This window comes from Coccinella septempunctata, chromosome 6 (genome assembly GCF_907165205.1).
Source record: "Coccinella septempunctata chromosome 6, icCocSept1.1, whole genome shotgun sequence".
Lineage (NCBI taxonomy): Eukaryota > Metazoa > Arthropoda > Insecta > Coleoptera > Coccinellidae > Coccinella > Coccinella septempunctata.
The window spans coordinates 26767848-26779239 of record NC_058194.1 but is presented as its reverse complement, the minus strand read 5'-3'; the positions used below and the strand labels follow the sequence as shown (position 1 = coordinate 26779239).

Genomic DNA, 11392 nt, shown 5'->3' with positions numbered 1-11392 from the left:
TCTCTACAGGGATCCCTCATGCTTATTACTTTTTAGCTTAGCTAAGCTCCTCACGTGGTAACAACTCGTTGAAAAAGGAATGGGAGAGACACAGACCACAGATAACAGAGTAGACACAGACACACGAAAGCAGTTCCGAAATCATAACCACAATTCACGAACCATAGATTTCAATGTAGCCAACTTTGAAATAAAAAAACTTCACCACCTTCGTGATAAAAACGAGCAGGGTCGGATTCAGTACATTTGAATTAATGGATAAAGGCATCTCAATAAATGTGATTGTTTGATGTTGAGGCAAGAACAGTATCGAGCGCAGCATATCGGGCTTTTGAAAAAGAATGTTTAGTTTTTGTTCCATTCAAAACGCTTTGCTTTTTCGGCCATTATAACTCAAATTAGGTTCGAATTTAAGAGCGATTGTTGCAAAAAACCTTTACGAAATTTATTACATTTGTCACAAGCTGTCATTCCAATACTCCCTCGAAATACGAAAATGTTGAGAAAGAAATATAAACGATTGTTTCCCAAAACCTTCTCAATAAAAAATTTCATTGCACCTTACAATAGCAAAGCTACGAATAGACTTAGAGCCTCGAGACAAGATGATAAGAAGGATTTAGTCAAAAGATATTCTAGCGAAATAAGCAGCATCAGTTTGGAAGGGTTGACCGATTACTCTTGTACTAATCCTGATTTACACTTGTTATTGCTAGAAGCTGCAGACATTTTGAAAAATACTACAGGTTCAATAGGTATATAATTCTCAAAATAACGAAATATACATCAGTCGCGTCACTTTGTGACTGTTATAATTATTAAAATGAGGAGCCAATAGGTCTTTTTTTCATCAGCGGATATATTTCGGAAAGTTTATCTGTTTCAGGAGTATGCGTGTACGTTGTTGACGAAGGATCTGAAGAGATATATGTTTTAACAAAACAACAGCTTATTATAATACCTTCACATTATCGTTTTCAAATAGAAGAAGGCAAAACAATAGCTGCTCATGTGGCTTTCAATAGAGAATACGTCTTGGTTGAGGATATTAAGGAAGATCCTCGATTTCCTATGGGTACTGGATTCCACAGTGAGCAATTCTAGACATTTTCTCGCACATTAGTTAGGTTTATTCAAATCATAAATAAGGCACCTTATTCTAGTCTCCCGATTTATATAAATCGTAGCAGAATGATTCAATCTCTGGTGTCGGGTTGGACATGTTTGAATTCTTGGAAAACGTATGATTTTTGTAGATCTCATAGCAGAATCTGTTCTGTGCGTGCCGGTGGTGACGCTAGACGGGGATTGTTTAGCAGTTTTCGAGTGTATAAGGTCGCAATACGACGAACCTTTCGGCAAGGCTGAGCTAAAAACCGTTATAGTTTTATCGGGATGGATGGGTGCTGCAATACACCAAAACATGCAGAGTGTAGCCATGAGGAAGCAGGAAGTTCTACACAACCAACTGTTGAACATAACAAAGTCTTATTACGAGGCTACCATAACTACCACCAAGATGTTGACTAACTTGGTCGTGAGTTTTATCGAAATTAGAGAACTTTTTGGGAGCTGGACTTGATTCCTAGCGTAAAATGTATGCGCTGCATTGAAGACAAAACTGCTGAGGACACAAATAAGTCAATTTGCGACAAGACAGTGATCGCCATTGAAGCAGTTCTGTCTTAAATGTAGAAATTATATCGATGTAGAAACTATTTTCCCATCCAGGCTTTATCCAAAGAAACGATTGACGTAAGCAGAGGCTCTTTCTACGTTATCAATAAGGATGAGGAAGAAATGACCGCTGATGCTTACGAAGAAGGTTTAGATGAATACCAATATCAACTCATCAAGAAAAAACAGAAGTTGAAACCGCTGGTGAAAGACAGAGGTATTTTGACCATGGTTGCGAAATCCGGCTATACAATCAACGTCAAAGATCCATCCAAAGACCCTAGGATAAATAACGAGCCCGAACTACGAAGGGGTAAAACCATCAAGTCTATACTATGCATGCCCATAATGGGTAATAGAGGTCTCTTGGGTAGGTCTGAGTTATGAAAAAGTTTTTTATTTTACCTGCGAAAATTCAATTTCCGTCCTACGGCCAGTGTCTAGTTTATGCAAATTAGGATAATTTTCGACTTCCAGGCATCGTAAAACTACTAAATAAACGGTACGGTTACTTCACGAAGAACGACGAAGCTATCTTGAAAGTCTTCGGATCTTACGCTTCTTGTAGTTTGCAATACAACACCTTGCTGGAGAAGTCGAATAAACTGGTGAGTTGGAAATTATTTTCAGTCGATTGGATAAGAGAATAAGAGAGATCAGCACCCCCCCATTGATAGCAAAGAATATCCAAGAGTTGATACTCTTTGCTGACACTTTTTGAAAAGCATTTTATTCCTGAAAATCATAACGCTGTGAAAATCTCATATCTATTTTGGGCATATTTCGTTATTTTTTCCGAGAAATGCAGCTTGGATTTCATCTAAGTGAAATAATAATAATAATAAGAATAAAACTCAACTCATTCTTAAAATTGTTACAAAGTAAAACCATTTTGGATTTTATAACATATTTCAGGAGCTGCTAAACAAGATTCATGAAAGAATGCTAAATCTGCTACTTGTTCCGTGCAAACATGAGCGTCATTATGCCAAACATGCGAAAATAGTTACACCTTCTCATTTCTTAGAGTAAGTGAAAATCTTCTATCTGAAAGCTCAACTTTCCTCTTCAGGTGCAAATAATATTGGCGTACAACCAGATTTTTCGATGTTTGAACATTAAATTCGGTCGTTCTTGTGAAGTTTCAGATGGTATATACCGGATGAAATTATGCAACACGCGCCCTTTTTGGCTGCACATATGATTAAAGATGTGAGCGGAAACGACAACGACATCAACTACAATAATTTGATGAATTTCATGCTGGTTGCCAGAAGGCTGTACAGGAATAATCCTTATCACAACTTTGAGCATGCCTTCAACTTCATGCACTGCATGTATAATATTCTGAAGAGGAATCTTCGTTTGTTCTCTCCCATGGAGGTATATGGAGTTACCATTCATCCTTTTCAATCTAGACTAACCCTGTTTTGCAGATCAAAGCCCTGCTGATTTCATCGATTTGTCACGATATAGACCATGGGGGATGTACAAATAACTTTTTGATTCTCACCAATGATAACTTATACCAGTTATATAATGATTCCCCTTGGGAGAACTATCACTATTTGGTAACGGTTAAGTTGATTGAGGTAAATGCATCTTCCTTTTGAGGGACTGATGATTTTTGGATAACATATGCACCCCCTGTATGTTCACATTTATATAAATGATCCCACCACTTTTCAACATCAAATAAACTTTCTAAAATTGAATATTGGTTATCAAATCGAATATTTCCTCAGATAAAATAATTGTTTTCGATCCGAAGTTTCACCTCTTGAACTAATTAAATCAGAATCTAATATTGATAAACTATTGGGATCTATCTCACAAAGACTTCTTTCATTCAGAAGGGCGATATTGTAAGTCAATAGTTCATACTTACCAAGATAATATACTAATACTTTCTAGTCAATAAAATATGATATCTATGAAATAATGTTTTCAGAAATACGACATATTCCAGCACAATAAGAGAAACAACAAATCGTTTCTTGAAGAGATCAAGGAAGCCATTCTTTCAACTGATCTTCAGCAGCATTTCAAGAACAGAAAAATTCTGTTCACTACCATAAACGATCACTCTTACGAAATTACGAATACGATCCATAAAAGTCTATTGAAGGGACTGATGATGACCGTGTGCGATTTGTCAGGTCAATGTAAACCCTTTTCTGTGGCAAAACGGATTACCGAAAACGTTTATCGTAAGTTTTCCGAGGGACAAAATAAGTTCTGTTTAGACGTTCCTTATCACTGAGACTTTGACAGGGGAGTTTTACGACCAAGGAGATCAAGAGAAAAAAATGGGTATTATACCCTTATCAATGATGGACAGAGATAAGGAGAACTTGGTTCCAGAAGATCAGATACAATTCATTTCTGTAATTGTTGTACCAGCAACAGAAATGCTCAAAACCATTTTGCCTAACACTTATGAACTGAACACAGAATGCAGGTGATTCTAGGATTTTGCTTTTTGTTTGTAGCAAACAATTTCGAATTTTCAGTAAAAAGGACTCATAAAAGTGTGTTAAGAGGATCTTTGCTTCAACACTCTAACGAATTATTGAAATTGTTGGTTACCATAGATTATCATATTACTGTAGGGCAGGAAAAGCGTTTCTTAGAACCAGTATGTGTATAAAAGTTGGTCTGACCCATGCTAACCAACAGTTTTAACAATTCCTCAGAACTTTTGAAGTTAAGATCCTATTAGTGACACCTTTCATTATTTTTCTCATTTTCAGGTTATTGCAATCTGCTTGGCAAGATATTATCCAGTCTAGGCAAAGAAAAATTAAGGAAAATGGTTAACTAGTTGAATTGTTTTTAATTCCATCCTCCGAAATACTGTTCCACTGTCTTCTTACAGCTTGAAGGAACATTATTTATATGGTGGCAGATATATGTTCTACCCGAGGTTTAAAGGTGGACATTTTTATTTACATGGAGCAGAAAGAGAAGTGTGATATAAATAAATTTATTAGAGCAGTAAAACATGAATTCTGGATCTATAATACCTTAAATATACTTTACAATTATTATTATAATAAAGCAAGGAATAGAATATATCCCAAAAATAATTTTTTGTTGCTATACTAGGAGAAATTTTTCTGAACAAGTATGTTTGACATATTAAATGTGTAAGAAATAATTTTCTCAAATATCCTTCTTTTCTAGTGAACAATCGAGATTCAAAGGCAATTTGTATAAATATAGAACCTCTGTAAATTTTGCCTAATAAATTGCAACAAATTTCAAACTTTTGCCCATTATGTGAAATAGATAAAAAACGAAATGGAGCAAATACTCAGTAGATAAAAATAAGAAACTAAATGATTTTATGAGCAAAACTTCTTCAAGATTAATGAGTGTCGTGCAAATAATTCCTTCAATAAATGTTTTTATACCTAAATATCCAAATCTCAATGACCTCCCTTACATAAAAACAGTATATAAAAATCATAACTCTTTTTCATGGTCATGAAAAATGGACACATCAATTCAGTTATTACTTATAATTGCCAACAGAGATTTTGCAAATATTTGATAACCTATTACTTTCAAATCAGTACTTATGCATTTAAAAGTAAAATAAGGAAAAACAAAGTTGTTCAAGTTAATATCAGTTAGGTTTACGTATTGCGTATTTTACCTGGGACATAATTTTTGTCAATTTGTTGTTCTTGTAAGAACATATGCAAACAACGTTCATTTTGGGCAAGTGGGTGTCCAGCAATCCTGTAAATTTGAAAAAGAAATGTATCTCATTTTATGATAATGAAACATGTTTGCACAGATTCAAAAATAAAAATCTTTAGTGATTAAAATTACTCACTTATTAATGAAAACTTCCAATCCTTTCCTACGTTCTTCAATGAAGTCTTCCTCAAAAATACCATCGTCTCCCCTGAAGGGCAACTGCCTTTTCCAAGCTTTACCAGGTAACGGTGGTACTACTATTTTGCTATCCCGTTCTAATTCATTTCTTAGCCACTCAAAATCACTATATCTTCTTCTCACACTAGATTCCTTAATTTTGAATACAGGTAAGTTGGTCTGAAACCGAGAAAATATTAGCTAATTGGATTATAAAGGGGGTGGATAAACTTACTCTCATTTTGACTTCATAATCTGTAAATCTTTTCTTGCCAACGCCAATTGTTGTAACAGGATCCAGAACATCAATCTCAAGAAAATTTGCAGGTGCTGCGTAAGCATCATCTAAAGTTTGCTTCTTCACATTCAATCTTCTAGTAGCTTCTACAGTTGCATCTGACTCAGCCATCATGATTCTTAGAAAGAAACAAAGTTCGTTTGGGGGCAAGAATGTAAATGAAGTGTTCACGAAGCTTCTCCGATGACAACAATTCTAACTGAATATTTTAGAAATAAAAAGAAGCATCCCAAGTAATTATCTCATCGGAACTTCCGAAATATCGGGTTTTCACTTCAACAAAACACAAACGATTACGGACAACACCATTTCATTTCTGACGTTTCTAATTTGACAATTATTCAATATCATTTCTATGACATCAGATGACAATCGGAGATCCTGTTTGAAAATATGAACAAATTGTATTTAGATTTATAAAAAGAAATAAATATGTACATCTTTTGTAAATTGACTGGCGTTTTAAACGACAATGATAAAAAACACTATATTATACTGTATTGAACCCGATAATTCTAATTAATTGCATATATAAGGGCGCATTTCTCGAAAGTCGTTAACTCAGTCGTTATACCGCATGAGCGCATGCGGAAAGTAATCAAGCACAGAAAAAATATATAAACCAATTATAAAAACTGTGTGATTATTCGTATCCAATAGAATTCGAGAACCGTTGTCTAACGACTCCCCACATATTACAGAGTAGACTCTCGAATACGGTCTCCCATGGACTTCCATGTCCGTCACCAGGCACTGCCAATAATGAAAATGGGCCTATTATTTGTGTTCTGTGATGGGCCTTTAGAACACAAATGATTAGGACATGAAAAATAGAAAATAAGAAATCGCGAACCAAAAGCAATTCTAAAGAAAACTATAAAATTCACCATGGAAATTTTAATACAAAACTTTTGCTTACAAAAATCAACTACCTAGACAATGTATGATCTTTGTTAGAATCTTGGTATCATTATTCTACAACGAATATGATATCCATCAACATATTTACATTCGTATTATGGACATTTTTACATTTACGAGAAGATAAAAGTAGAACAGTTGATTCATTAAACCTACTATGGGTTATTTGAAGTGTACATTACTAAAAGTAATAGTTACAGAAGATTTTTGAACTTAGAAGTATAAACGTACATTCAATCATGAACCCTTTTCAACCATAGGGTGAAGAGTTTTAACTTAGAAGTATAAAGTTTAATACTATTTCCATCGGATAATAACAAATTAAACACTGGGTAAGAGTTCTCGGAAATTTGGAAGTTATAAAATATCTGGGCATCACCTCTAATCTTGTACTTTAGAAATACCAGAGACAACTTTATTGATTTCTCTGGAAATACATTTTACTTATCACAGTGCATCTTGGACTAAAAAAGATTAACCACTATCTGAAACTTTACTCAATATTTCCTTGGAGACAGTATCTATTAGGTCATCCATTTAATCTCAATTTACCTTAGAAAATATCGAATAAAAACACTGATAGAATACAAATTCTGAAAAAATTATAAAGTCCATAAGTAGAACATTACAATCAAAGAGAAGTGGATCAAACAATTTTCAACCCATATAGCTCAATATTAAAACAACTAGTTATCATCACCTGAATTCATCTCCACGTTAGGTAACCTATATTAATGGATGTTAAAACGAAGAAACAAACAAGCCTAACATCAACATTCCATTGATTTTGAAAAAAAATGTCAAACAAGTTCTTTAAATACTGAGCATGAAGAGAAGCCGAGCTTCGAGAAAGAAAAGGGACACAACAATGAATATTGTGTCCTTTTTCTACATTTTCATCTGGTTCACTACTCACTGCTTTTATTTTTCACTTAAGACATATAAACTAAATGCAAACTTTGAAAACATCAACAGTAATAAAAATAATTCCCTCTTCAATTTGAAAAATATAAATTAACTCTACTTAAGTTTACTATATTTAGGTTCACTGGATTTGCCGAAACCGGGAACTGAACGTTTTTTACTTATTCTGTGTGCGGTGCTCAATCGCTTATGATAGTCTTGTTCAGACGGAGCCATGTAATCTTTCAAACGATCATAGTATCGTTCCTTGCTGATCAACTTCAATTCGAATGTCTCATTCGATAGTTTACCACTTTGTACACCTTGGATCTCCACGTTACTGGTGTTGGCCAGCTGCAAGGCAGAAATAAAATATCGGGTGACTTCCGCTGCCGATTTTCCTCTAACTATATTACTGAACTTCTGTGGACGACCTTCTTCGAAGTTCTCCATGATATTTGAACCATACTCATGAATATTGAAATCTGCGGTTTTCAAGTTTTTGAACTTGTCGGACATGTATTGCTTCCATTCATACACCCTTTGATACAAAGGTACCTCTTCATTATCTGTACAATCTTCTGATATGGCTGTTTTTTCTCTTGGGGGTTCGTTTGGCATCATTGGGCAATCTTCTGATATAGATGCTTCTTGTGTTAAAGGCGCCTCTGTTAAAACCTTATCTAATTCACATGTAGGTGAAATAAAATTATCAATGCTTGTATCATTGTCTTGAAAATGAGATTCATAACCACTGTCCTGCGTGGAAAGTATCGGATGGTCGGAAAGTTGTGATAGAGGCTCATCATCCATGCCTATTCTACTGCTGGAATCAATTGGATCGTCGAAAGAGAACTCTTGTATTTCCACTTGACCTGAAAGCAAAGAACAAGTTCTTCATTATAAAATTGATTCAATGCATTAGTCATTTCAATGACTATTTGAAGCTTTGAACAGGTGGCTAACAGGCTTTTCAATGTAAAATACCAACCTTCTCCTTCTTCAGGTTGATAATGATTTGCAAAGAACGAGTTGAACTTTTCCAAATCAACGGTAATACCAGTTGCCAATTTTTTAAGGGCTGCTTTGGATAATCTTCTTCTCTTCTCTGGAATCTGAAAAATACAATAAGAATTGATTGCATGAAAAATCATGATCCAAACTAAATTAAAAGTCGTACTCTAGGTAGAAGGCCATGATAAATGTAGGTCCTAAGCTTCTTTTATGAACTAGTAAGCCAGTAGATCTACTCTATCGCTAGATATTTCTTTTAGAGACAGTCTTATCTTTACATCCTTTTGAAAGTATAATCAATTATCATCGACAATAGTCATAAAAAGTGAAGTTAGGAAAAACCTGTGAATTCTATGGTTTCTTCTGATGACTTTTCATGTTCCAACAAATATTTTGAAGTTAACTTGACAGCTTTTGTCCCATGATTAATTTTGTAGATTAGTAATATAGAGTTATGTTATTCTGCAAGGAAACGAGAAAAACTCACCTCATAGTGTTCTATTTTTTCCCTTGTTCTCCTGGTTTTAATTGCCACAGATTTAGTCCTATTCACAATTTTTCTAGTTTCATCCAATACATCAGAATCACTAGCCACGGACTTCAAGGATGTATCTGCCGATTTGTCAATTGGTATCTGCTCTGTTATCTGATCAGTTGGAACATTATGTGAAGACGAAGCCACATTTTCATATGATGTATTATCATTTTCACAGTCTAAAGATTCTGATGATCTATCTGCAGAAAAAATGTTAGTTTCTACATTTACCTCTCCCGTTACATGAGGTGATGAATCAGTAGAACTATCGGTTGAGAAGTTCTCCTGAAAATTTTGCAATTTAAAACATTCTCCCTCACTGCAGTACCTTTTTAGTTCATCAACAGATGCAGACAATCTACTCAAGTCAACAACCGACAATCTCAACAAATTTACCTGGCATTTTTTCACTTGAATATTATCTATATTATCAAAATCTGGGAGTTTAGAAACACTTGTAGAAGATACACTTATTCTCCTCAATTTTTGTGGACTGTTTTTGTCGATTATGAAATTGTTGTCGTAACTCTCATCATATATGCGTTCTGAAAAATGTTGATCCTTGTACTTCTCTAAGTATTTTTCCACTTCTATTGAATGCATTTCAAGATCTTTATAACTGAGTTGATTTTCCTGAAGGAACTTGGGTATCAAGTATAATTCACTATACAGTTTATATGAAAAATCAGTGAATGTCGGTTTAGGCAGGAGCAATTCTTCTAATGCAATTACTGATTCCAATTTCGAAGTGTGAACAACGAATTCATCATCCTGGTCTTGATCAAAGATAGCATTTTCAAGGCTTCGAAACTGTACTTGTTTATCAGCAAGACTTCTGTTGCTTTTTGGTGTAGGTTGCGAGTCCCACTTGAAAACCATTTTTTTGAACCATTCTGAATATAATTTGGAATCTTTCTCCAAGTGCAAGTGCTGAAAATCATTCACTTCCTCCCAATCTATGTGAAAAGATTTTGATTTCTCAACATGTACATCCTTATTTCTGGATATATCTAACTGTCTCCTTCTTCTCTTATATTTTGCCTCTCTTTCTTCTATTCTTTTGAGTTCCTTTTCATTCTCTTCTCTACAAAATGAGGATTATGTTTTATTTTGAATAACTTCAAGCTCAAGAGAGGCTTGCAAAATTTTTGCAATGTTTTTTCCTTAAATCAATGTAGCTTTCAAATCTCAATGCATGTGAAAATTGACTATTTTTTATTATAATTTTTGCTTTTGTAATGATAGTGGAGAGATTGAACATGTGCAGAAAAATGTTTGAAGTATTTAATATATAAACAAGGACTACAAGCCTAAAGATATATTTAAAATGCAAATGCCAACAATGAATGAGCCATAGTAAACAACCCTTTAAATTCAATTTAAACAATACTGCCTTGCAAAATCTTTTTCAAAACTTACGTTTTGAATGATACCAAGCGCTTCTGACATTCATTTATCATATCCCATAGAAGATCTACTTTTCTACTATATATTGAAGCAGAACTTTGCAGAAGTAGGGCCGATTCAGCAAAATTGATTCTGAATATACCATTTCTCAAGAAATCTTCTGACCTAACGAGTGATTGTAGGAATGATTCCAATATCTAAAAAATATTTGATGGATATGTTGATATTATCAACTATTCAGGTAATACCTCTCCAAGGGAATTATCTAAGCAAGGTCTTCTTTCCAATTGATTAATTCTGATAATGAGTTTACCCACTTCAGACGATTTGTCTATATATTCCTCATCTTGTTCTTGGTCCATCGTGCATGAGCTTTCTTCCTTGAAAAAGCCTTTCGAAATTTTCAAAGTTCTGTAGCTTCAAGCAAAAAAAGATTTGTTCTTTAGAATACACAACTCTGTCTGACAAGGAGATTGCGAGTTCTAAATGAGAAGAATTTGCCCGAAAATATTTTATTCAACAAAATTCCGTAGACGCTTGAATTCACCATTTTTGATAACATAGCTACGACCACCTATTTCCGTCTCATAACGCTAATGTTTATTTTTCATTTTGATGGAGATTGTACAGTTTGACAGTATAGTTTTGACAATTATCTGTCAAAACTGTCGTTAATTCTGTGTTCTGGCTTCAAACCATAGAACATTATGTCAGAAATTTGACGGATACGGTTGCGCACAGAGATATAGAAT

The 11392-nt window shown here is 34.2% G+C and overlaps 3 protein-coding genes across 4 annotated transcripts; 1 reads left to right on the top strand and 2 right to left on the bottom strand.

Moving 5' to 3' along the window:
- Positions 1 to 151: 151 nt before the first annotated feature.
- On the top strand, positions 152 to 4767 carry LOC123316012 (cAMP and cAMP-inhibited cGMP 3',5'-cyclic phosphodiesterase 10A-like). Its single transcript, XM_044901922.1, has 11 exons — positions 152 to 755; positions 887 to 1090; positions 1257 to 1537; positions 1732 to 2047; positions 2155 to 2285; positions 2593 to 2705; positions 2820 to 3060; positions 3114 to 3281; positions 3623 to 3887; positions 3952 to 4138; positions 4431 to 4767. Exons 1-11 carry the CDS (start codon positions 497 to 499, stop codon positions 4495 to 4497), a joined length of 2232 nt encoding a protein of 743 aa, XP_044757857.1. The 5' UTR covers positions 152 to 496; the 3' UTR covers positions 4498 to 4767.
- Positions 4650 to 6191, bottom strand: LOC123314929 (sorting nexin-12). Its single transcript, XM_044900398.1, has 3 exons — positions 5798 to 6191; positions 5522 to 5742; positions 4650 to 5424 (listed from the first exon to the last, which is right to left on the bottom strand). The coding sequence occupies exons 1-3, from the start codon at positions 5972 to 5974 to the stop codon at positions 5319 to 5321; spliced, it is 504 nt and encodes a 167-aa protein (XP_044756333.1). The 5' UTR covers positions 5975 to 6191; the 3' UTR covers positions 4650 to 5318.
- A 1024-nt stretch (positions 6192 to 7215) lies between these two features.
- On the bottom strand, positions 7216 to 11263 carry LOC123315230. 2 transcript variants are annotated; one of them, XM_044900846.1, is made up of 6 exons: positions 10889 to 11262; positions 10653 to 10837; positions 9630 to 10317; positions 9186 to 9518; positions 8676 to 8799; positions 7216 to 8559 (listed from the first exon to the last, which is right to left on the bottom strand). In XM_044900846.1, exons 1-6 carry the CDS (start codon positions 11000 to 11002, stop codon positions 7802 to 7804), a joined length of 2202 nt encoding a protein of 733 aa, XP_044756781.1. In that variant the 5' UTR covers positions 11003 to 11262; the 3' UTR covers positions 7216 to 7801. The 2 variants fall into 2 exon arrangements, with proteins under 2 accessions (XP_044756781.1, XP_044756780.1); XM_044900845.1 differs by having other exon boundaries at positions 9186 to 10317; positions 10889 to 11263.
- Between the last annotated feature and the right edge of the window lie 129 nt (positions 11264 to 11392).